General features: G+C 51.2%; 2 protein-coding genes across 2 annotated transcripts in view; one reads left to right on the forward strand and one right to left on the reverse strand.

The window, feature by feature from the left end:
• Window positions 1-26081, forward strand: part of WNT5B (Wnt family member 5B) — a 62462-nt gene that overhangs the window by 8087 nt on the left and 28294 nt on the right. The window lies entirely within an intron of this gene.
• Window positions 20689-24163, reverse strand: FBXL14 (F-box and leucine rich repeat protein 14). The gene has a single exon (XM_072326718.1). It carries the CDS (start codon window positions 24080-24082, stop codon window positions 22880-22882), a length of 1203 nt encoding a protein of 400 aa, XP_072182819.1. The 5' UTR covers window positions 24083-24163; the 3' UTR covers window positions 20689-22879.

Below are 26081 nucleotides of genomic sequence, written 5' to 3' on the forward strand. Positions count from 1 at the left end.
TGTGGGGCTTTTAGGGCTATCTCCAGATCTTCCCCATCATCTGTGTGTAAAAGTGGGGTTCTGTTTGTCCAGAGCTCATCTGACACTACAGACCCTTTCCTTGATGTTAAAATCAGTAAGTACTCTGTAGTGTATCAGAATAGGATATGACAGAGCCTAGAATCACAGAATTACCGAATCACCAAGGTTGGAAAAGGCCTACTAGATCACGCAGTCCGACCATCCACCCATAACCAATAGTTCTCACTAAGCCATGTCCTTCAACACAACGTCCAAACATTCCTTGAACACCTCCAGGGTTGGTGACTCCACCACCTCCCTGGGCAGCCCATTCCACTGCCTGACCACTCTTTCAGAGAAGTAGTAGGGTCCAGCCTGAACCTCCCCTGGCATAGCTGGAAGCCAGTGTGTAAGTGTATGTGATGGCATACTGATTCCTCACAGAGGCCAACCGCACCTAGCTCCTGATGTGTCCCAGTGGGCATACTGACGCCGGGGACATCCATATCCTTGGAGCACATGCCCACTCCTCGAGCAGGCAACAGGAACAAACATGGAGCTGGTAAAATAATAGGTTCTGACTAGAAGACATGCTTTGGTCTACAATGACGTTTTCAGAAGGAAAATGTGTTTTTTTCATTGTGATGTTTCAAAACCTAATGATTTCTGTTTCCAATTGCCATTCAGTGTCATTTGAAGTTGAAACCTGAAACAGGAGTTTAAATTTCAGATCAACATACTGAATTCTTTTGTTTTGCATTGGTGTTTTGTGTAGAGTATTTTATTCCTACCAATACCTTGTTTTTTTTTCCCTGCATTTACAAATCAAAAGCATTTGGGATTGTTTGTGGCATGAAATAGTATAATAGTTTGACCTTTCATCCTTCCTTGGGATGAAGGCAAATGCTGAAATCCCAGACCTTCTTGGGGAACAGAGATTCCATTCTCCGACCAGATCCACAAAAGTATATTTCCACTGGTTTTGCTGGCTGGCTACTCCAATACTTTGTGTGTGATGACTTGTAATTCACTGCAGATTGAATCTGTGGCGCGTCCACATGGCTGGTCTGGAGAGGCTGAGGGCAGTTAATCTTCCTTACTCTGTGTTGTGTTTTCAAATTAATATCCAGATTTCTTGCCCAAGATAAATCTTCCTTTGTAACCAGTGTTTGGTGGTCCACTGCACGGCTTCCTGATACAGAATCCATGCACAAAGCAGAACTCTGATGCTCTCTTGGCATAGCTACAAGCTCTTATGTGACATCAGGACGTTTGAAAACGTGAGACAGCTGCTTGGTTGTCTGTTGCTCAATACCCTGCAAGCTGCCATATATCTTCCTGCTCAGAAGTTACTTCTTCCCCCTTCCCACTGTGGTGGGGAATGTTTGCCGGGCTCTGCATGCTGTCTCTGAAGCAGTTGCATGGTGTTCCCCAGAAACGTGCTTTTGTAAAGTTGCCTCGAAGTGTAATGCAGAGAAAGTCTCTGAACCAAGAAATGCCTTTTTCTGTTTGGCTTTGAGGTGTTATCTCCACTCTTCCAAAATGCGACTGGCTCCATCTATGTCCCTAAGCTGTTTTGTTTGGAGCCGAAAGAGCTGAGAAAATCAAGGGAGGCCACACACATAAACAACTGTGTGTGAAATCAATTAGTCTAAACGAGCAGGAGGCATGTTCTTGAAGGGGAAGAGAGTGGTTCTCACAGCAGCTTCCCCTGTGGATTGCTTTGGCGGGCCTGCTACAAACATTACATCACGGGAAGGATGATGAGCCAGGTGAATGTTTTAACTTTTCTTCTAATTTCAGCCAGTATTTAAAGTGGCATTTGACCGTGAAGACTCTTCTGTGCTCTTTGTGAATATTCTGACACGGGAATTTAATAACAGAAATGCTCATACCGATAGCAGGTGCTATTGGTACAAAGGGACCTGCATTTTGACATCTTCACTTTGAATATTTGCATCCTGAATTTATTTCTAGGGATTATACTCATCCACTCAGGGATAAGAATCCTCGTCTGTTACCGTGGTGTGTTCAGGTATCAGATTTTCAGCAACGTGTACAGAAACAGTCTACAGGACAGGAAGTATTTGCAGTTCTTACAAACAATGACGTATCTCAAATCAGAGAAGGATCTTGCTGCTTTTCAAAAACCTGAGGAGAAAAAGAGGTTTCCTCAAGTTGTGTGCTGCAAGCTATTATTCCTCTCTGTGGTTGTGTGTCGATGAAACAGGACACTGATGTGCACAAGGACTTCTAAACCTGGTTAACTCTTGGATCGTTGTCAGGTATGGCCAGAGTGCCCAGCCTTCCCCGCAGGAGCGGTGTTATTCATGTCTCAGCACATTGTGGTCCTGGGCTGTAAGATACCCCAGGGTCAGTGATTAAGATCACATCCCAGTTCCTCTCTGCACCTCTTTAAATAATGGTATCCTTTCTTTGTAGGCTGGCCTGGGGCACCAGTGATGTTCTGGGAGCAAAAAGCTGTGTTTGGGGCATTGGTGGATGAAGGAAGACCACAGAAAGGAGGCTGAGAGAGTGAGAGCACTGTTCAGGGGAAAGGAAGAAAGACTGGGCAATCTGGGAGGCAGCTACTCAGCTCAACCTCCTAAATTGCTGCAGGAGAATGAAGCAGTGCAGCTCTGAGAAATCTTTTTGTGCTTGTGGTACCATTCAGACGTTAAAGTCTTTTCATGGCCATGAACCTTCCCTGGCCCCATCCAACCTCCTCCCATCTGGGGATGAGGGAAACAATAAGGGAAATTGCTTTGTGCTTTGCACTGAGGTCTGCCTAATGAATCGCACTCTGCTTAGCCTAGCTCTGAACGGAAAGTTCCTCTTTCAACACAAAAGGTTCCCAAAGGCTTACAGAAGAATCACCTTTGTTAGGGAAAGCTGTGGGATAAGGGTATTGTCTAGATTCTCCTGTTTGTGCAACCTTGTGGTTAGCCTTTGGCTTGATTTCTTGGTTAATTTCTAATCTGCAATAATGTATTATTCCATCTTCCTCAGGTGCTTTTACACATAGCCAAAGCAGCCAGCGTGCTTCTTTATGCACCTAAATATTGCTAGTAATGCCAGTGGCCCCTTGGTTTTACACCTCTGAAAGGGGAGTCCCAGCATGTTTATTCTTCCGTGATGCTCACATAACGCTGCCTCCCTTTCCTCTTGCAGCACACCCGAGAAGCGTGCGTTCTCTACGTTCCCTTCCTGGGCTTGGAGGGAAACACAAAGGACATTTGACAGCGCCAATAAATTAAACCTCTACTTTCCAGAACCTAATTATGGTTCCTGGGTTTGCAGCCTGACCTGAAAATAAAACTCCACTCGTGAAGTTCTTTTGTTTTTGTTGGTGGCGGTTTTGTTATGTTTTGTTTTGTTGCAGCAAAGCAAAGATACAAAAGCCACACTACCCGTGCGTAGAATGGTTTGCTGGGCTCGTTTTCCCGTGTTTCTGTCTGGGTTCTGCTCGGCCAGTTGTGCCCCAAGCTGCGCTTTGGGAGGGGCATCCTACACTAAATATATCTGCAGTGTCTGTGAAATGCAGTATGGGGCACTGCGTCATTTGGTGCAGTTTACTTGGAAACTACGGTGGGAAGCCAGCTTTTATTTTCAGCCTAGGGTCAGATGCATTTGGGCAGTTGTCTCACCCAGAATTTTAGTCTCGATCAGGAGCTTGTCCTTGAAAACTGAGACGTAAAACCTTCTCTCTGAGATAATAAAAAAAACCGTGCTAACTGCAGCAACAAAATAACGCTGGAGCACCATCATTTTCTTGTTCAGCAGCCAGGTTTAAGATCCAAGAGCTTCTTTGGATAGGATGCCTTGAAAAGTGAATAAAAAACATATCTTGCTCAAGTATCGTGGCTTACTGAATAGAGGAGCTGGTGTGACACTGAGTGCTCTAAATATATCAGGGGGAACTCCAGCTCTGGCAGCACATTGACAACTGCAGTCCTTGGGCTTTTGGATATACCAGGACAGAAGGGTATACCTCCAAGAAAGGCATGGTGATCAGACACAACCTAATGCCTAGAGGAGGTTTAGATTTACAGCTTCTAGCCCTGATTTGAGGCTTGTCTTCCTTCTGCATTTCCAGAGCATAGAGATGTTGAGGTGCAGCACATGAGCTAGCCTGGATCTCTAGCTCAGCAGACCCAGTGTGGCTGCACTGGTAGCACAGAGCTGGAACCTCCTGGGGAACTCACCCTGACAAATAGGTGGTGAAGGCATTGTCTGCCCAGAGCAAGCCAGCAGCTCCTGCCTGCATGTCTGACACCCAGCAGTCACATCTCTGGCTGCCGAATGTGTTTTTCTTTCTCCTTTTCTAGAAGTGAGAGGAATGCCTGTGCCAATGGCAGTCTTACTAAGCTGGGAGATAAGGAGGCTGTTCAGAGTAAGGTCTAACATTTATTCAGAGATAATGAAGTAACTCCTGCCTTCTGTTTCATGGCTCCAGACAAACCTGGCCCACACTACAGACCAAGGCCATCACATTCCTCTTGTGTGGTGTACTGGACACACCAAGAGCCTGACCCACAGTCCCTGAACCACCTGATGTGCACATCATACCACCCACAATGAAATACTCCATATGTATTTGGGAGGATTCAAATATGAGGATGAGGGCTGAAATCTCTGGCTTTGTGACTGCTGGCAAGGTGGAGCAATGCCTTCTCTTCATGGGCTTCACCTAGCACTGAGGATGCAAGCAGCTGGGAGGGCAGATGACTGTCATTACCATCTGAGCCTGTCAGGTGTAGTTTGTCGTCTCTGTAACATCAGAGTGTTAGGAAAATAGAAATACTTCAGCTTTTGTCACAGGCTCTGTGTCTGTCCTGCTCTTTTGGTTGCCCGGTGATTCCTAGGAAGGTGGTAGGTGCGTGAACATTCCTAGCAGATATTTTGGCAGGCATTTGACAGCTTTGTATTTCTGTTTTTCCTGTGCTTTCTTCAAGTGGGCTCTGCTGCTGTGGCTTGAGTTGCCTTGCTGTTCTGTGAATGGCAGAGCTGGGGGCAGAGGGTATCCCAACCTAGGTGGGCAGAAGGCACAACCATGGCCATGTGTTCCACCTACTGCTCAGCACGGTTGGATGCTCATGGGTTTTGTTCAGCAGTAGCGCAGAAAGCCATCCTGTGTGCGCTACATGCCATGAAGGTACCTTTATTTGGTGAGGAGGTACCAGGTGGATGGTGCCTGTCCATCTCAGGTCATTAACTAAGCCATGATAATGTGTTTGATTAACCCTTCAAAAGTAAGCACTGCTCTTATATGCAGCTTGCTCTCCTTCTTTCTCCCTCAGACCCCTCTCCCTGCCCCTGCTACCACTCAGGATACCTCCTGACAGGTGTGTTAGTGCTTCCCCATACCCTACGGCCTGGGACTCCAGGGCAAGAAACATCCTGCAGAGAACAGCAAGTCTTGAGATTTTGTTTTCCCAAACTGCAGGGTTCTGGTCTGCCAGAGGACTTCACTGGGAGGAGAAACTTAGACCTGCTGCTCCTCACCAGTCCTGCTGCCCATTGCAAGCATGAACATAGAGTGGTGAATAGACCCTAGCAGCTCTTTGCCTTCTATTTGGCTCTTGCTTTTTGGTTGTCATTGAAAGAACAGCTGACAAATTGGGGCTGCGGTTTTTGGGAGCGGTCTGTCTTTAAAGCAGCAATTCATTCAGCTGTGCCAACGGGAGTGGCCATGAACTTCCCCTCAGTTTGCAGGTATTGAGTGCAGGAGGATGAGGAGGGGGATGAAGAAGGGAAAGAACAGGGACAGAGGAGGAAATGGGCTAGGAGAGGGGAGATAGTAACCCTGCTGGGATGTAGTGCATAGGAAGAAGGGTGCAGGTCTGTTCATCCATCTCCCAGTGTCTACGCTGTGATGGTGACCCCAGCACAAAGTCACAAAGGACTGAGGAGCAACACGTGTATGGGGAAGGAGGGAATGTGATAAGGCAGAAGGTTAATCCTGCTGCTGCAAGCTCTTTTCTATTTGCAGCCATCTCCTATTCTGCATATTCTCATCCATGTTTAGATGAAGGCTGTTGTCTCCTAAATAAAGCCAGGACTTTATTCATACTCTGTAACAAAGCCACAAAGAAACCCCAAGGCAGCAGAAGGCCGAGTAGGAGATTTATTTAATTTAATATTTCCCCTCATAAGTGCTGTACCAGTGCTGCAGGGATAAAAAAAAACATAAAATCGGGTGTTGTGTCACAGGAGAGATGGTCTTATTGGGGGGATATAAAACTGCGTGTGACTGGCAGGGGTCTCCTGGCACTCCTGCTAATCCTCCCAGGTCTTGCTGTGGAGCACGTGATGTAGAACGCACAATAATTCCCTTCTGTAATTTTGGTAGGAGTGTTTTGTTTCCTGAGCTGGTGCTCTGTGTTGCCGCGTCCTTCTAAGCCGCTGCTGTGTCCCTCTCCAGCAGCCCTACCTTAACAGCTTGGCTGGTTTGCTGGGTGGTTGGGAGCCTTTTGATGGAAGGCGCTATTTAATTATCAGCGGTGTTATGTTCCCGGAGCTCGCTACATGAAAGCAAAATACCAGCAGTCTGTAATTAATCTAAGCTAATGTGCCACTGTTTACACTCCATCTCCCAAACCAGACAGATGTAAGAAGACACCCAGCCTTCATCTGGGATCCTCCCAGGTTATTTCTGAGCTATCTTTGGAGAACTGCCGTGAACGTATCTGCCCACCCCACAAGTCCCTCAGAAATGAGTACCTTTAACTTTCTGAAGGAATGAGTGGGAGACTTTGTTCTCTGTAAGGGAACGGGGTTTCATGCCTTTTCGTCTGCGTTACCACAGCTGACGTTGGCTGGCATGGCGCTGGAGAGCAGAACCGCTCCAGCAGTCGTGAATTTTGCGCTGTCGCTTCCTCCACCGCTCGAGGTGACTATAGAAGGCTGCTGCGCATGGAGCTGGCTGCGCTGGCTCCCTTTGGGTGGAAGATGTACGATTCTCTGCCTGGCCTGGACGCCACTTTTTAAAGATAAAATATCATACGCATTCATTTCCGGTCACTCTGCTACAAATATTTAGCAGAAAAAGGTGATGAAAATGCTTAGCGCTGTGGGGAGACTTGAAAAGATTATGCGTCTGTAGTTAGAGTGAAGAGTAATAAAAAGGAACGTGACAGAAGTATATAAACGTAGAGGCACAGAGAAGTAAACCAGGCATTCCTGTGTGTACTTTTACGTAGTACAAGGTTTCCAATTGAAACAAAACATCTGACATAGGTGAAACTTACTTTTTCTTGCAGCACATAAATAATTGGGACCAAGAATTTAGGAGAATTCAGAAAGGATTAGATATTTATATGGATAAAACTCTTACGATTTATGGATTTTATTCTGGCTGTTTCAGGAGGTATTGGGCCTCCTGCTCCCGGACAGCCTTCCATCTGCAGCTGGTTAAGCTGGCCCCATGAACGCGTAGTGCCTTCCTTTGGAACACCTGGGGATGGATGCTGTGTTAGAGCCTCATGTTCCCAAGTACCTCTGCATCAAGAGCTTTCTGTAAACATGGCTGGAGTCAGAGGTGACCAGGAGCTTTTAATCACTGATGGGTTGATGTGTGGCAAGTGTGGCCATCGTCCTGTCTGACCATCTGACCATAGATCTGAGATGATGACCGCGCCATGTGCACTGTGGCAGGTAGATGGGCTCTTCAAGCTCTCATGAGGCCCATCGGGAAATGTGGCAGCATTGGAGCCCATATGGTTCCCCTCCTCATAGGGAGCAATGCAGCAGGATACAGGGGAACCATGCAAAGTGGGCTTCCTGGGGATGCTCAGGCCCCTGCCTTCAACCCCCAGTTTCTTGCTATTTGGCCAAGGTAGTGTGCTAGCAAAGCCAGCCTGGATGGAAGAAAGCCTGGTGATATCCAGCAGAGGGTGCTCATAAACAGACAGCCTGAGGAACTGGGTACTGCTGGTATCCTGCACTCTGGTTCGTGTGCAGCCAAGCCCCGGTTTCAGGGGGCTGTGCCAGTGCTGACAGATAGAAGGGCTGGAGGGTGAATCAGTGGGTGCTGAAGACATCCACATAACAGCGTGGTGGGAGCTCCTGTCTAGGTCTGGCTCTGATTAGGTCCTACGACATAAAAGAGTGTGAGGTGTCTTCCTCGGGCATGTTGGCCTGTTCAGTTTGAGCCAAAAGGAATCAATTCTGCCAGCTCAAAGGCTGCTCCAAGTTGCAGACAAGCACACGGACAGCAGGAATGATGGGAGATTTGCTTTGAAATGAGTCCTGGTTTGAACTGCACGGCTGGCATGCTCCTGGCTGTTGGTAGTGGTCAGGCTGGCTGTCAGGTCTCTGCCACCAGAGTCAGGTCGATCCTTTCTGAAATCCCGGTGACTGCAGATGCTCCATCTGTTCTCGTTCAGGGCAGATTGCAGTCCCTGAGTTTGGAACCAAGTTTATGACTGAGAGCATGAACTCGTAACTCTCCAAGTGCATCTTGGTCAAAGCTTCGGAGTGCAATCAGATCTCTTTGTTTGAGTCACAAAGTGTGGTGCAAAACTGTAACTTGGTCCCAGCTGTGCTCATAAGGGCCACAAACCTTCCAGTGAACCTGGGCTGAGTTTGTGCCAAATCCCAGAACCAGGTGTATTTTTCATGTGCTTTTAGGACTTTGTGTTGTAAATGTTACATGGTTCTGAAGCTTAGTCCACAGAGCAAACACAGCATGTCAGCAGGGTACTGGAATTAGGGAAGTAGAGAAGGGATTTTTCTTCAGATAATTATAGGCAGCTGAGCTGCTTATGGACAAGAATCCTGCTAGCGCTCAGCACCTTTGGAGTGCTTACTTGCCTCGTAGTTCAGGCATCCCTGCACTCCTGTACATCAAAGGGTGTAATACCTGTCTGGTCTGTAATTCAGCACATCTTGCATTACACAAAGACCATAGGTCACAATTATATCAGATGCAGGAAACTTTGCTGCTGTCTTTAGAAGTCTCTCTTAAGTTTCCCTAATACTTTTTTCTACTGGAAAAAAAATAATCCTAGATTGTTTAATAAATGTATCAAATTAACAACACCATCTCGCATAACTCATCCTTATGGTGATCTCTTAGGTGGTGTTTTCCATCAGTAGCTCGAAGCACTTTACAGAAGAGATTCTTCTCACAATCCTAGTGGGGAAACCGAGGTAGAGGAAGAAGGTAGAAGGGACATGCTCAAGGTTATGTGGCCAGCCAGAGGTGGGGGCTGCAATAAAATTTGAGGCTTTTAGTTTTGCGCTCTGCTACAGTTGCTTCTCCAACCTCTGAAGTGCCTTTAGGTCTGAGTGAAACACAGCAGCTATTGACACAATTCGGGGCATAAAGCGGAGGGGAGGCAGAAGTGTAATTACGCACATAGGAGCGGTCACGTAGCCAAATGCCAATGTTTGTGTAAAGCAACATGTTGTCTTTAATAACCACAAGTGTGGTCAGGCACCCATTAATTTCCTCTGAAAGACAACCCGCCGTGCGGGTCAGCACCCTCCAGCATTGCAGTGAAACACTGGGTCGGTGTTGACTCAGAGGAAAGAGTGACACTGACTGAGTCACCGCATCGCTTCCTGTGGGACCCTGGGTTTTCCTGGGGGTATCAGCAGGACCCAGCCCTACTGTCAGGGTGAGATCAGATGAGCTCGTGACCTGAGGTGGTCTGGCTGCAGTTAAGTATAAGGAAGTACTGAAAAGAAACACAGCTCGTTGTAAGGGATAGAAGAGTGTTGGGTTTTTTCTCTGATGATTTCATCTTGAATTGCAGAACTTAACAAAAAACAACAGAAAAGTCTTCTTTAACTAACTTGGTAATAATAGTATGGTTTTAAATGTACTTGTTTAGCCCATGCTGACTATATGCTTACACAGCTACCTCTGGCCTGGGAAAGATGGAAACCACAATGGCTAAGTATAGAGGCCTCTAAAATATCTTCATGTATGCAGTGCCTGAATACACAAACAGAACTGGTCTCTTCTGTCTACAGGAGCAATATTTTCCATAGGATTTGTATTGACAGAGGTTTCCCCCAGAGTTATGCTTATTTATTAGAACAAGAATCCTCCAGAACTACATCCATGCGCTGAACCCCATTTCATGACCGCCTTCAGCCTGGTACAAGAAATGTAATCTCTTCCTGAAGAAAAGTAAGCACTTCTTTCATTCTGTGGTGGAACAGGCTCCTAACTAGGGATTGCTTTTTTTCTTTCTCTTTAAGTTGTTTTTTTCTTGTTTAGCTTTTGGAGTGGGGAGCTATTGCTTGGATTTCAGCTTTGACTCCTGAGAACAGCTGGTGCACAGAGAAGAAATTCTCCTGTCCTGAATGGTGCAAGGATCTGCGTGCTGAGCAAACAGGCTGCACTGCTGCTGGGTGTATGGAGTTAGTGCTTTGCAGGCTCTTTTGGAGCCTCACCCCAGGCTCCTCTGTGCACCTCCCTTCAAGTCTTTGGCTTAACCTGCCACGGTTGTTTTTGGGCAGCTGTGGGCAAAGCAGCTTTCTGTCCCTCCTATACCTCAAATATGTTCCTGCTGATTCCCAGCTGTGGTCTACTTTTATACTGACACAACATATTCTTGTGTAAATGACAGATTTCTCTGAAGTGGGGTTAGCGGCGCTGGGGTTACACGTAGCTGTAGGCAGTGCATGACATTGTTCTGGTGGGAGTGACATCCCATCCGAGGCAGGAGGTGCTAGGAGTGGCATGCTGAATGCATGCCCGAATTATGTGCTCCAGGGAGTAACACCTGGTTTATGAGACATGTGCAGATGTTGCGTAGGTGGCCTGCAGAATGCTTGTAGATTTTCCTATCGTTTCTCCCGTGGTTATCTTTTCTGGCACTGGATCATTTGCTGGCACACCAGCAACCCTGGAAACCCCCCAGCTTTCATAATAGTAAGAACTCGTCCTTCCTTTTTGGATAAAGCAGCTTCTTTACATGTTTGCAGCAATATGCAGCTGAATACATAGACAGTTCCTTCAACACAAAAACCCCACGTGACACAATTTGTCTGCAGTTACAGACTCAAGCTGTGTTTTGAAATACTTCCAAATACTTATTTCTACAAGGACTGTTCTTCGGGGAAGCAGTATGGAAGCAGGCAGAAAGGGACACGCTCCAGGACCTCCTCCGTAGTTGATGGGAGGCTCTGACATCTTCATGATGCTGTGCCTCGGGCACGGGGATATCTGGGATTATATTTGAGATGTCTGTGATGGCTTCCTTGCAAACGTCTCAAGTACTTTTTTGAACTTCCACAGATTAGCTTTTCATTCTCATAGATAGGTGATACCGCTCTCCATCTGTGCATGAAGCAGCTGAGGTACAGCTGAGTGGCAGGACTTACCTGCTGGGCTGATGGTTGGACTGGATGATCCTAGTGGTCCTTTCAGGCTGTGACGATTCTGTGCTGTCATGCAGTGAGCTTGAAGCAGAATCTATTCTCTTATTTTCCTCAAAGGTGCAACTCACCAGAAACATAGAATCACCAAGGTTAGAAAATACTTCCAAGACCATCTAGTCCAACTGTCTGTGTACCACCAATATTTCCACACTAAACATGTCCCTCAGTACAATATCTAAATATTGGCCTATATAGGCCTCTCCACTTACTGCTGCTGATGTCCATGAGTGCAGTACAGTGAGTGAGACTGTGTAAGACACAGAGTTATAAGTTCCTGGGTGAGCAACATCCTGTCTGTGCTGTGTGGTAGCTCGACACTTCTTTATAGCATCTTTATAATAATATTGTAACACATGAAATCTTGTAACATCCCTATGCAGGAGTCCTTTTACATTGTTGGGATTCTGGATTGAAGCCTTGCAGTCTGCAGATGTTTGGGAGGATTGTAATGGTTCACAGGCATGTTTATCAGACATCGAAAAATCCACCTGTATGGTGTAGCATTATAACCGGGTTCCTCACAAAGCAAATCCAGCACAGAGATGAAGCATGCTGCATTTCCAGCTGTGGAAAGTACTTGGGGACAGGGCGGGAGGGGGAGGAGAAGCTTAATTCACAGGAAATATGGGAGATTTTAGGTGGATATGGAGAAAAAATATTATAAAAAAACTGGACGTGGTTAGATAGGGAACAGCAGGCTATGCCCTTGAGAGGAGAGTTTTGGGAATGGATGAGATAAGCCTTGTGAGGAATGATCCAAGTATACTTGAGCCTGCCTCCATGCAGGATGTTGGGCAGGGATCTGTGGAAGTCCACTGTGTTTCAGTGATACTGTAAGGAGGGCTCTTGAAGGTTATCCGTGGATGGCAAGCTATGTAAAAATAGACTGGGAACTCCAGGAGGGAGGCTTGCCTGCAGCAACTGGGGGTAGATGGCTGGGTGAAAGATTCACTTTTTAGGCAGGATGGCTTTCCTGTGGGTTTATGGCTCACATTCAGTTGACTGGAGTGAGAAAGTGGAAGCAGAGCTGACTCTTCCCCGACCTTACGTTTGTAGCGACACTAATGAATCATACAGGTCACATACAGTGCTGCCGGTTACTGGCGATTCTGAGTCCCTTATCTTTGGATGCTGAAGCTCTCCAGTCTTGGAGAACAGACTCATCCGTCTCCTGAAAGGTAGACACACACACAGCGTATCTCAAAGCACATCAGCCTTAATGAGCAGTTTTGAAAATGCTGGGCCATCCGCCTTTATATCTTACCATCTTAGAACTGTTTGCAAAAGCACTGTGTGCGTAGATGGAGAGAGTGGGGAAGAGAGAGGTAAGAAACCTGATAAAAAACAACAACAACAACAAAGCACAACAAATGACATTTTAGGCAGCATTCAAAACTGCCAAATGAAAATCCCCACCTTAGGCACCACCTAGCTCCTGGGGGCATCTGAATTCCACAAATGCCTCATTTGCCTTTTCCTCCTTGTTTTTGTTTGTCTGGTTTTTATTTTAACACCCCTCGGGTGCTGAGTGCTGTACTTGCGTGCCTGCCTGCCCCAAATTGCTCCAGTCTGATCGTGATCCAGAAGGAGAACGCCCTGGCCCCTCAGCCTCCCCAGGTGTTTTCTGAGCACACCTAGCACACGTGGATGCGGTAAGATCCAAAAGGCAATGGCAGCCGCCGCTTTCTTTTGAAACATCTTCTGTACCAACCATATGGTTGGCAGGCTCAGGGGTCGGAGCCTATTTCTGTGCTTTACTCAACAGCTGTTGTATGGAATGAATGTGCAGAAAGCTTTCCAGAAGTAAAGACGGACCATGAGAGTAAATGCTGGTGATGTGCAGTCATTCTTTTCTTTGTGTGCCCTTCTTGCCACAACTCTGAAACGAGCAGTGTGGCTCAATAGAAAAGGGGAATAGTGGCCCTTTCTCCAGGCCCTCACCTGAGGGCTCATGCTAAGTGCCTGGTCTGGGAGCTGTAGGTTTGGGGTGCTGCAAAGGGAGGAAGGAATTAAACATGTCTTCCTTTGTCTGCTGTTGAGAAGCGAGGCATGCTGCTGCTTCCTCCAGGTCTGGTATGGCTTGTTTGGACACAGGTGCAAGCACAGCAATTTGACAATAGAGGAGCAGCGCCTAATTGGATGGTTTGGATGGCTTGGATGGCGTGTGAGCTCAGGCACTTCCTAGTAGCTCTGATCAAGGTATGTGGCTCCTCAGGCAGGAGAGCCAGCAGCGCTGACAACATGTGGCTCCCTGCCCAGCAAGGAGTTGTTCTAGAGCCTCTGAAGTGTCTGACTTGTGTGTCGGCTGTGAAAGCAACACGGACTCCAACCTGGGTCCCACCCTTGGCGCGAGGCTCTGGAAAGCTGGGTGTTGCAGTGCACACAGCTTCACTGCCAAGGCTTTTTGGAACTTGCTGTAAGTGACTTGAGCAAGACCTCCTGCATAATGGCTTTGCAGAGCCAAAGCTCAGCCTTGTGGCCTGTCCAGAGGACCATAGCCCTATCTGATTTTTGGGTTTTGTGTTGTTGGGTTTTTTTGTCCAGTTCAGCAAGGCTTACGGGACTGGAATCAGTTGCTTTTTCTTGATTGATTACTAACAAGGACTTGTAGAGTGCAGTGTTGCTCCTGTTGTAGGTGTGCAGTGCAGCAGTAGGGCTCAAAGCCCGGGGGCCTGGCTGTAAGGCTGGGAGGAGGCTTGCTGCAGAGATGCGTGCTGGTGGTTTCTCTGGATCCAGCTGCAGTGGTTTAGGTTTCTGGCTGAGCCTGTCTGAAAGCGGTGCGAACCAAAACACAAAGAGAGGGAGGGTCGTAAGTACCCCCATTCTCTCCTGATAATCCCTTAAAAAATAATTGCAGGCCTAAACCTCTGGCCTCCAGCAAATTTTCCACTCGATTAGAGGCTTTTGTGAAGCTGGGGAAAGGGACACGCAGACTTGCACATTGTGCTGCTGCCTGAAACTTCCAGCTGGGATTTTTTCCATCAAAAGGGGATTTTAGTAAAACCATTATAAGGGGCTTAGTCACAGAAAAGCAGTTGAGCTGAGACAGGGGTAGATTAGCTCTAACATGCTTGTTTTTGGCACCAGGGACAGGGTGGAAGTTACACCCAGCCGCTCACATGCAGCCTCCCCGTGTCTGTCTGCGCTCCTGGCAGGTGTGCAGGGAGGTGTCATCCCAGCACGCCGTATCCAAAGCAGCCCAAGATACAGGGAAGAAGCCAGCAGCCCAAACACAGCTCTCCAGGACTGTGGTCTGGATCTCTAAACTGAAAGCCGCTGCCGTCCCACTGGTCTTTGGTGCGATCTGTGTGAATTTTGCTAATGGACAGGTGCCCCTAGGGATGGAAAATCGTGATGGGCAGTGCCGTTTGTGGCCTTAAGGACCATGTCCTGCCCGCGCCTTTGATCCACACGGGTGGTCTCTTCGAGTCACTGCAGAGAGGGTCCTGGTGAAGATGTAGATAGAGCAGCTGGTGCAATCTGAGCCGTACCTGTTGTGACTAGACGACTGCCTCCAGGACTGTGGAGGCACTGCTGTGTGTCAGTTCTGCCTTTGTTTTCGAGGCTTGCCCTGCTTGAAACAAAGGCTGCAATAGCTGAAGAATCTGGAGAGTGGGGGATGACTTGCTGGAGTAGTCACTGTTGCTTGGAGCTTTCTTACAACCTGTGCTCATACATCAGCACTTCCAGGGGTTCTGGATGGCAGACCCTGCTGTGAGGATAATAGGAAGATGGCCCCACACTTGGTGTTCTCTGCTCCAGTCCCCCCTTTCAAGGCAATGTGAGGCTGGAAAGCTCATTTAGGCTTTGCTACTCCAGGTGCTGGCAGCCAGGAGAACTGTAGAGGCAGGAGGGGTGGACGTAATGTGAGTTGCTTCCACCTCTTTCCCCACCAGTGATCATACTTCCCTTTCTGATGCCTGTGCATGTAATGAGCCATGCATAAGCTAATTACTGATTCTAGGAAGTTATTGGGTACAGCTGTTTCTGAAAAAAGACACTATAACTGTGTTTGTAGCAGCAGCGTTAGAAGTCAGAGGGAGGAAAAACACATTCAGGTTTAGGTGCTACAAAGGACATGTGCATACAGCCCTTGGTACTTTAATCACCACGGAGGTATCCCACTGAGCAGCTGCCAGCAACGTAACCAAGCCCTGTGCAACAGAATGGAACTAAAATAATCCAAGCATTAATCTGTTTTATCCCACTCTGTTCACATTATCATACTTGTGCACTTTTAAAATCATGATGTTCTTGGTGTGAAGCTGCAAAGGCTGAGATGCAGACTGCCTTGGGTGCTGCTCTGGGTAGCAGCACTAAGCCTGGAGCCAGTGAAGAGGCTTGCTGCTGGTGTTCCTGTGGCAGAGCCTCAGCCTGGCTCTGGTGTGGCAGGGGTGAGGAGGTGCTGGCTCTAAACCAGGGGGAGATTGATAGATCTTATACAATCACGGAATCATAGGAACAGCTTGTGTTGGAAGGGACCTTTAAGCTCACCCAGCCCCAACTCCCTGCCATGGGCAGGGCTGCCACCCAGCAGCTCAGCTGCCCAGGACCCCATCCAACGTGGCCCTGAGTGCCTCCAGGGATGGGGCAATACAGCTTCTCTGGGCAGCTGTGCCAGGGCTTCCAAGGGAAGCCATCTCACCCAGGGTACTTGTCCATGGCTGGACTAGATGATCTTAGTGGTCTTTCCAACCGTAATGATTCTCCGATTCTATGTCCGCATAGAATCTCTCCCATCTCCTTGCAGCCTTTCTGCCCCTTTTCCTGCCAGCGCCGCAGGTGACCCCGAGGTGACAACACATCCCCGCCGGCCTCGCCCTGCCGTGCTCACACGCGGCGTTGCCTGCGCTCTGCACTCCACCTGCGCTGCGGAGCGCGTTTCCCAGCGAGCGCTAATTAATTAATTAGGCGGTGAAGCTGGCGGAGCCGGGGTCCCCGTCCGCCTCCCCAGCGGCTGAGCGCCGCTCCCGGGGCTGAGGGCAGCCGGGGCCGAGCCCGCTGCGGAGGCTCCCCGGGGCGGGCGGCGGCACTCGGCGGGCAATGCTGCCGCCTGGCGGCGCGGCGCGGGGCTGCGGCGGGGGCTGCCCTCGGACGGCGGCCCGGTGTCCCCGTGTCCCTCCCTGCCCTTGGGCCTAGGAGCCGTCCAGGTAGGGCAGCCTGAGGCGCTAGAATCGAGGTTAGGAAAACGACAACGAGTTGTCTATATGTGCGCATTTCTGTTCCTGTAGCAGAACAGCAGCTTGGCTCATGTTTCCATAAGCTCCTGTGGAAATGCTTGCTTGGGGCATACGTCCCCACTATGAAACTGGTGGCACCCCTTCCGAAGCACACCCCAGGTTTTAGGGGGCCGTTTTAGGAGAATCTTTCTGTTCATCATTCTGTCACAAGAGCAGGTCGCGTTTGGATCTTGACAACACCGTTTTCAGGTTGGACTGGCACGTTAGCTAATGCATTTGGTAGATTTAATTAAAGACGAGGGACAAGCACTCAGTGTCACTGCCAAACGTGGCTGGAATCTGAGCTCTGGCAAAGGAACCCACGAGCCCTCTCCAGCTCTGGGCTGGGGAATCCAGCGGCCAGGCAGGGAGCGTTACGCAATGCGGCCAGCAGCTCTGGCATGGGGCCTCGCTGCTGTCCTTAGGGGTCCTTGGATGGGCCACAGCCACCCCGATGGGTGTATGGATTATTTTTCCTCCACGGAAGGCACTATTAAATCGCTGCTGGCTGAAGTAATGGGGTTTTAGGTAGAGGATTGAAAAAGAGAAGGCAAAGAATTCACTTTGCTTGAAGCAGCCCATTCACGTACGAAGCGAGGCTGCCAGACCCCAGAGGTATCTACCTACCTTTAAGCTGTTAAGGACAGCTTGTGCTGGCTTCTGCCTTTGGATCTGAGAAGCCTGGGTGACTTGGCCACCCTGCTCTCGTTTTGGCTCTTCCACTTCATCAGAGGACATGTTCAGTAGCTGTATTTTCATGGGGACAACCTCTCATCCTAGCACAGACCCAGGCAGTTTGCATTACACCTGTCCCCAGACCCTCATGATTTATTAACAGGGAAACAAACGAGCCCAAAATCTCTGTGACAAATGGATTCAGCCAAAACTGCAGCAGCACAGGGTGGGAGCGTATAAAATGTATAAATTTCCATGTGCCATTCTCCCATATGCTGCTCCAAGGGCAGTAGGACCCAGGTGGAACCTCCCTTTCCTCCCGTCTCCCCCTCCCCACATGTGCTTTTGGAGGACGGTCGGGAGAGAAGCCAGCCACAGGCTGTGGCCAGGGACGCAGCTGCTGGAGCAGCCAGGGACCTGCACACTCGGCTGCTTCGCTGCAGCTTGTGAGCTGCCATCATTTGCTGCCCATCCCTTTATCAACGCTTTGTGTCACACCTGCTCTGCTCCGCTCTTCTGGGCAAGGACTGCCTCAGCCAGCCAGGCTGGTGGTGCTTTCGCTGGGCTGGGGCAGGCAGTGCAGAGCCTTTACTGCTTTGGTGCGGCTCTGAGGAGTGTGGGGACACAGACTGGAGATTTCCAGCCCTCTTCCAAACGGTGCTTTTATGGCTTTCTACCTTGGCTGCCAACTGAGTCATGTTCAAAAATGCAAGAGCGGCTGGAGAGTGAAAATTAACTTTCCTTGTTACCCTGAGGAGTCACGTGGTAATTGGTCTATGGTTGTTGGCAATGGGTTATTTATTTGGAGAAACCCTTCTCTTTACTAGTGAAAACATGCATTCTTCTCACTCTGGCTTCACAGTACAGTAAGGCTGTGCCCAAGGAGCTGTCGTTCCCAGGCAATTGATGAGGAGCACTGGCTTCTGCAGTGGGAACAGGCCCTGGTGTCTCAGGAAGCTTTGGTTTCAGCAGCGTCCTTAGGCTTGGCTTCCATTTAAACAGCATGCTGGGCTATGGGGCGATGGTTTTGGCTTTGTTTTTGTTTTCCCCTAGTAGGCAAAGGAAGCTTGGTTGTTTTGGTTTTCTGTTTTGGGGGCTTTTTGTTGTTGTTGCTTAGGAGAAAAAGCCTGTCCTATTTCTGATGACAGAACTGAAGAGCGCACACATTCTACTCCTTTAGACACAGATAACCAAGCGTTATCCGTTCAAACGTGGCCCTCAATAGGGAGACACCATTTTTAGTCAGATCCAAAGGAAACAAGCTTTTTGGGGTTGTTTCTATCGTGCGAGGTCTGTCACTCCTCATCCCTTGCTAGAACTGCTGGCTGCCCTGGGACCACTTTACGTTTCAGAGGTAACGGGAACCTGATCTGGAATTCCTGTCACTTACAGCACTCGTACATTGTCTTTTCAGTCAGGAAGTTACTGTAGACCTTTCTCTTCGTGCAGGAAAGAAAGACCCCACACCTCCCTCCAAGTAAAGGAAGATGGATATAGTGTCAGGCTCAATTAGATCCAATTGTGGTGGCTTTCCCCAGTGCGAACAATGCAGCTTTTGTGATGAACTCCCAGCAGAAAGCGTGGAAGTCTTAGGGAGGGAAAGAAGACAACGCAGAGCCCAAAGTCCCAGGATGGAGGTGCCCGCTTTTCTCCTTAGGGTGGGGATGAGGTGATGCGCAACCGCAGCCCTCTTGAAATGTGATTTTCCTTTTTGAAATGCGGCACCGAGATGAAAGGGTGCTTAGGGCTGGGAACAAAGAGCCGTGCGTTGTCCAGCCTCGGCCGAAAGCATCCCGGAGGCAGAGGTGAGCAAGGGGGCCAGGCCCCGCAGCTCCTCGGTTGGGCGGCCCAGCAGCCGGGGCAGCGCCCGGTGAGCGCGGTGCCGGAGCGGGATAGCGCACGGGGAACAAAGTGGCCCGCTCAGTGCTGGAAGTGCTTAAAATGCAAATGTACAGGAACTTCAGACCATCCCCCTCCCTCCTCGGCACGGAGGAAAAGCAGCTTAAATACAGCCAGGCCTGGAGAGGAATGTTAAAAAGAGGGGAAGAATCACCCTCCTCCTTTCCATAGGGACCCTCACACGGCGAGATTCAGTATGCATGACTGAACAAGCAAGCAAGGACAGCTCCTCTTTTAACTTTCCTGAACAATGGCTCTGGCTTCTTCCACCATTTCGCATTCTCTCTACCCCAACCCCTCCTTTAAGAAAGGAAAAGGGGCAGCGGGGGAGAGAAAGCCCTGCCGCAGGACTTAGAGGGAGAAAAGCTTTGTTTCGTGCCCTATAAACACCGCTTAAGCTCCATCTCAAACAACAATAAAAAACCCACACCGTGCAAGTCTAAAAGGGACCCTGTCAGGTTAAAAGTCATACATTAAAGAGAAAGATTACGGTGTAGTACAAAGGACACCTTCGATTATTCAAACTTCTTTCCCCCCCCCCCCCCCCCCCCCCCTTACATTCCCGCTTTACTTCCTCTTTCCTTTCATCTTCGCTTGGGCAATGGAAACCAGCGGAGCCATGTCAGATGTCCCAGCTTCTCGTGTGCTTGCACGGCTTTGCTGGGAAATGTTTATAGATCTGATGGGTGTTCCATAGGGAGCGGGGAGGGTGGGCCTCAAGTTAGGCACGGACTCCCTCTACCATCTACTTGGGACTGTGAAAATCAAACAGCTCGGTCCTTACGCTCTCGCTCTTACATCAGCTTTCCCCTGCTACACGATACCAAATTCACGTGGTAAGAAGCAGCCTCCTCACACCAAGGAGCTTCTCAACACCACTTCACTCCATTGACACCGAGAGCTCCCTCAGCCAGTTCTGCTCCAACCAAACCATCCCTAGAACCTTTGAATGCCGATGTTACCCGGCGTCCTGCACTGAGGGACCAGACCCTATTTCCTTCCCCTCAGCAGCCGTGGAAACGAGCGGCCCCAACCCCTCAGCACCACGAGCACAGCAGGACGGGCAGGCAGCTCTTGTCAAGAAGCACAGACAACACAGATACAGCTTTTTTTTGTTGTTGTTGTTGTCGTTGTTGTTGATTTTTTGGTTTTTTTTTTTTTTTCAAAAACATACTTCATATTTTCCTCTTTTATTATATAAATATCAGTTTCACCTTTTACCGTAAGAATATAAAATGTTTTAAGAGGATCTTTGTTATTTTTTTATACAAATTCACAAACAGTACAATTAATCCATAGGGGTCTCTGGGTTTGCGTTAACTCCGTGGTCTGGCCTGTTACTGTGGAGGGTTTGAGATTCTGAACACGTTGAGAAAGGAAAAGAAAAAAAAAAAGAAAAAAAAAGAAAAGCCAAGATCGTTAAAAAACAAACAAACCCAACAATCCTTAAGTCTTCCTCTTTCAAATAATAATATTAAAAAAAAAAATAATAATAATCTAAAGAACCAGCTCCATTTTATTGACAGAACAGAGATAAGACAGATGAACTTCAGTCTCCTCCCCTCGCGCTGCAGCCTCGGGGCCTGCAGGCTGCTCGCTCCTCGCCCACAAACAGGAAGCCTCGCACAGTGACCTTTTGTAGGTGATTGGAGAGGGGAGGGGGAAAGGATTTGCATATATCTCTATATAATATTTTCTAAAACAAAAAACGAACTTGCATTGTACACGTGTGTGTCGCAGCGACAGCCCAGTCCTCAGCACGGATTCTCACGTTACACGTTTGTGCTACAAGAGGCAAAATGCAGAAGCACAGTTTGGGGTCCCCGATCCCCAACGAAAGAGGGGAGGGAGGAGGCACAACCAGAATGTGAAGGTGGGACACAGCGGGGTAAGCTCAAAAGCAAACAGGGGTTTTAAAAAAGAAGGGAAAAAAAGAAGAAAATAATAAAAAATAAGGGGGGGGGGGGGGGATGGGGGGAAGGAAGGGAAGAAAATGATAGAACAAACCCAAGGAAAGGGGGCTTTATTCCAGTCTAGGCACAAAAATGTTTCAGTCTCAAAATCTCTTTCCTGTAAGAATTCCAGGGCTTTGGAAAAGGAGGGGGGAAAAAAATAAAACAGGAAAAAAGAAAAAAAAGGTAACAAATTAAAACGAGGTAGCCAGACATCATATATATATTTATATATATAGAATATATTCAGCAGAAAAAAAATGTACTTAAAAATCCACAAGAACAGCAACTCCAAATGCCTTTAAAAATAAAAAACCATGTAGGAAAATGAATACTGTAAAGAGGAGAATGAATGAGGGAAACTGGGACTGGTTACAGGATGTAAGCGAGGGATGGATGGGAGAGTAAGAGGCTGTTTTTGTAGCAGTCATTTTTTTTATGCGTTTCAAAATAAAAAAAAACAGGTCACAGTATCTCAAATGAAGCAGAAATGAAGCTGGAGATTCTTCCTTAAGTCCCCCAGGCCGAGGGGAGCTGGCCACCCCTTCTACCCACTCAGCCCCCATCATCCATGAGGAATGGATATGTAGCTGGATATGTCTATCCCTGGCGCCAAGAAGAGGGAGGGGAGGAGAAGGGTGAAGGGGTGTCTCTCAGCAACTCTGTGGCCCCCAGTGCAAGGGAAGGTCTAAGAGACCAGGGTCCACGTCCAGGCTCTACAGAAACGGGGTAGGAGGAAATGGTATCTTCATCTCCAGTACAGAGATGGGGAGAAAGAACAGAGTGCCTGGGCTTTTCCTTTAGCCACAGTGCAGGATGACGTGGAAACACGCTGACAAAAGGTTGTAGCTGTCCCTATTCTCAGTGCAGAGGAGAACTGGAGTAGTGGGAGAATGCATCTACCCACAGCAGAGAGCAAACATGGAACTGGAGACTGAAAACAGACCTTAAAAAACAAAAAAACAAAACAAAACAAAAAAAGGTAAAAACCAAATCCATGTACCTAGGGAGCTGTATTTCTGTCACAATTCCCAGCTGACTGGGGAGGGGCAGGCGCAGAGGTGGAATGGTTAGGGTTTGTTTTTCAGAGCTTTTATTTTCTTCTTTTCAACCAAAAGCTGTGTCTGTGCCCAGTGCGGGATGACTGGGTGGCCAGGTACATTAAGTGTAGCTAGGAAGCCTTTCCTGCTGTTGTAATTGTTTGTTCCCATTTCCATTCCCACTCTCCTTTATATAAATCAAAAATAATCTATTCTCAATGCATGGCAGAGCAAGGGTCTCGATCTTTATCCATCCTTAGTGCAGGAGGGGATGGAATCGGGGAGCGGGGATAAAGAGGGGTGTCTCTAGCCCCAGTGCATAAGAGTGGGCTTCTACCTCTTCTGTAGGGGGCGGGGAGGATGCTGGGGTAGGGATGCAGAGAGCACTGTTTCCCCAGTGTGTGGAGCTGGAGGCACGACCTGGAAAAAGGGTGGGTTCTTTCTCTCTTTCCTCCTGCCCCCCCCTCCCCACCCCGCCCTTTCCTCCTCCTCCTCCTCCTCCAGAGTGAGGACAGGTAGGCAGCACACAGGGGTCAAGGATACTCGCTCGCTCTGTTCTTCCCTCCAGTGCCAGGGTGCGTGGGTAGCATGGCTGCGCGCGTGCCCCTCTCTCCTCTCCTCTGTTGCAGCAGTCAGTCAGTCCTTCAGTCTGTGAGTTCCTCCAGAGGAGACGGAGGTCTCGGGGCACCCCCTCCTCTCACCTGACCTTCTCGCTCTCAGTCATTTCCCACAGTCCCAGGTTGAGCACCTTGAGGCAGGGCAGCTGGGTGATGCGCTCCAGGCCCCGCTTGGTGATGCGGGTGCAGCCGTAGAGGTCAATGCCCGTCAGCTGGCTGAGGTGTTCAGCGATGAGCTCCAGGCCCTTGTCGGTAATGCGGACGCACTGGCCGATGTTGAGGGTGCGCAGCCCGTGCATCTGCCGCACCATGCGGTTGATGCCCTCGTCGCTGATGTGGCAGGAGCAGAGGGAGAGGGAGCGCAGCCCATCCAGTCCCTGCGCGATGTAGGCCAGGCTCTGGTCCCCCACTTTGTCGCAGAAGGAGACGTCGAGGCCGGAGAGCCGCAGGCTGCCCATGGCCAGGTGCATGATGCCCGTGTCGCTGATGTTGTCGCAGGAGCGCAGGTTGAGGCTGCGCAGGCTGCTCATGTGCGACAGGTGCAGCAGCCCCGCGTCCGAGATGCCCCCGCAGAAGCTGAGGTTGAGCTGGCGGAGGCGGCCCAGCCCGCGGGCCAGGTGCTTGAGCGAGAGGTCGCTGAGCTTCTGGCAGTCCTGCAGCGTGAGCTGCTCCAGACCCAGGCAGCCCTCAGCCGCGCTGCGCGTCATGCCCGCCAGGTGCCCGATGCCCACGTCGGAGAGGTGCCGGCAGGAGCGCAGGTTGAGGCTCTTGAGGCGCTGCAGGCCCCAGGCGATGAGCAGCAGCCCCGTGTTGGTGATGTTGCTGCAGCCCCCCAGCTCCAGCACCTCCAGCCCCTTCAGGTACTGGGCGATGCGGCCCAGGCTGCTGTCCGTGATCTGCTTGCAGAGGCTGAGATTGAGCGAGCGCAGGGAGCTGATCTCCGCCACGAAGGCGTGGCCCAGCCCGTTGTCGGTGAGGTTGTAGCAGCCGCTGAGGTTGAGGCTCTCGATGTCCGCCATGCCCTGGATCACGTAGCTCAGGCTGCGCCGCAGCGACAGGATCTGCACCCGCCGGATGCCCCGCGCCGCCAGGCTGGGGAAGAGCGAGGGGTTGGCGCGGCGCAGGTGCAGCTTCGCCTCCACGCCCCGCCACACGGAGCGGTGGTAGGCGGCGTCCCGCCAGGCCGTGCACACCTGCGCCGCGCGGCCCTTGTCGCGCACCTCCAGGTACCCGAAGATCATGGCCAGCAGCTCCGGGAACAGGCACGAGATGTGCGTTTCCATCGCCCGCCCGCGCCCGGCCGCCCCCGCCGGCGCCGCGCTCCGCCGCCGGGCCCGGCCCGCTTCCGCTCGGGGCCCGCCCGCCTTCCGCTCCGCGCTCCGCGCCGCGCCGCGCTCCTCCCGCCCGCCGCCGCCGCCGCCTCCCCTCACATCGCCGGCCCGGGCGGCGCGGCCCGGCCCGCGGGAGACGCTGCTGCCGCGCGAGCGGCCCGGCCCGGCCCCGCGCCCCGCGGCCGCCGCCTCTACCGCCGCGCCGGGCGGGCCGCGCCGCTGCCGCCGCGCTGCTGCCGCCGCGCCGCGCCGTGCCGCATCGTGCCGCCTCCCGGCGGGCGGGTGCGCTCCGGCGGCGGCGGCCCCCCGCGCTCCGGCCCCGGCCGCCGGGCCCCGCCGCCTCCCTTTGTCTCCGCGCTGCCGCCGCCGCCGCTCACAGCCCGCGGCCCCGGGCCGCCCGCATCCCGCGGCGGCGGCGAGAGGGCAGCGAGCGAGGCAGGGGGGGTCGCGCCGGCACGGCCCGGCCCGGCCCGGCCCGCCCCGCCGCCGGTACCGACTCCGCCGCTCCGGGCCCGGCCGCCGCCGGCCGCCTGCTCCGCTCCGCCGCGCGCCGCTCGCTGCTGGGCCCCGGCGCCGCGCTCCGGCCGGGCGGGAGGAGGGGGAGGAGGCGCGGCGAGGCGGGCGGGGAGGGAGCGCAGGAGGAGGAGGAAGAGGCTGGATGGGATGGGCTGGGCCGGCGGCGGCGCTGCTGCTGCTGCTGGCGCTCCCCTCGCCCTTGCGCAATGGTACGAGCCGGAACACTCCGAGCCGTCGCCCCGGCAACAGCGCGGCCCGTTCGCTGCGTCCCGCCGTTAACCGTTGCCGTGCCGCCGGCGGGGCCGGGCCGGGCCGGGCCGGACGCAGCCCCCAGCGGGGCCGGCGGGACTTCCCGGCTGCGGGTCCCGAGGGGAGGAAGCGGAGGAGCCGATGCGGAACGGGGGGGTGCGGGCCCGGCTGCTGCGCGGGGCAACTTGTGCCCGGCTGTAGGGACGCTACCAGGGCTGCCGTTGTAGGGCCAGGCCGCGGAAGAACTTTCGGCTCGGAAACGGTGCGAGCGCTCCCGTAAGCTGGGCGACTTCCATCCGTGTCGGGAAGGAGGGTTGGAAATCCGCGTTTCCTGCGTGTCTGTACCGACGCGTGGGGGTAACCGAGGGGCTCGGGCCCAGCGCCCTCACTGGGTGCTTAGAACAGACGAAGTGGTGATGTGGAGCAGGTAAGGCTTCTCGGAATGCCTCCAAAGGTGACGAGCTGGTCTTCCCTGCCAAAGCGCTGTAAAGCAAAAATAAAGCTCGTATTCGTTCAACACGGTGGGGTGCATTCTTAACGCTGCTTGGATTGCTAAAGTGATACTGAAACTAGCCTGGCTCTGATGTTTGTTACAGTGAGACTTGCAACAGCCTGGAGGAATGGGCTCAACTTTAATCAGCTGTCTGCTGCATCCTCACACACGTTAGTGGATTCATCAGAGGTTAAGTGCACGGTTTTCGTTCTGCCTTTTCCCTTCTGCTCCAAGTCAGGGGCAGTGACAGCTGATGGACTCGCAGGCCCCGGTGCTGCCATGAGATCCCGGTGCACACATGCACCTCTACCGACAAGCGGCTGTAGTGTGACAGCACACGGAGCCCAGCAGTACAACTCCCAGGCCATGCAATGGGACGCGCTGACCTGCTGCTCATTCACTCTGCCTGCTTGAGTCAGCCCGCAGCGCTCCTGACAGGTTAACTTTTTATGAGCAGACTTTCTGCCGGCTCAGGTATCGCCGAGCACAGCCCCAGCTGGATCGGGTATCGTCTGCACCCCTGCAGCTGGCGCAAAGCCAGTGTTGGCTCCTGCTCTGCACTGTGTGCTCTGCCTCGTTGAGCAGGAGCGTGCTCTATGCCTTGGCCTGATCCCGATCAAATCTGTGCTCCTGGGTGATCCGGCGCAGGGTATGACTGGTTTTAATCACCGTGGATGCCAAGCCAGGTGTCAC

Source organism: Excalfactoria chinensis, chromosome 1, assembly GCF_039878825.1.
Source record: "Excalfactoria chinensis isolate bCotChi1 chromosome 1, bCotChi1.hap2, whole genome shotgun sequence".
In the NCBI taxonomy this organism is placed as follows: Eukaryota; Metazoa; Chordata; class Aves; order Galliformes; family Phasianidae; genus Excalfactoria; species Excalfactoria chinensis.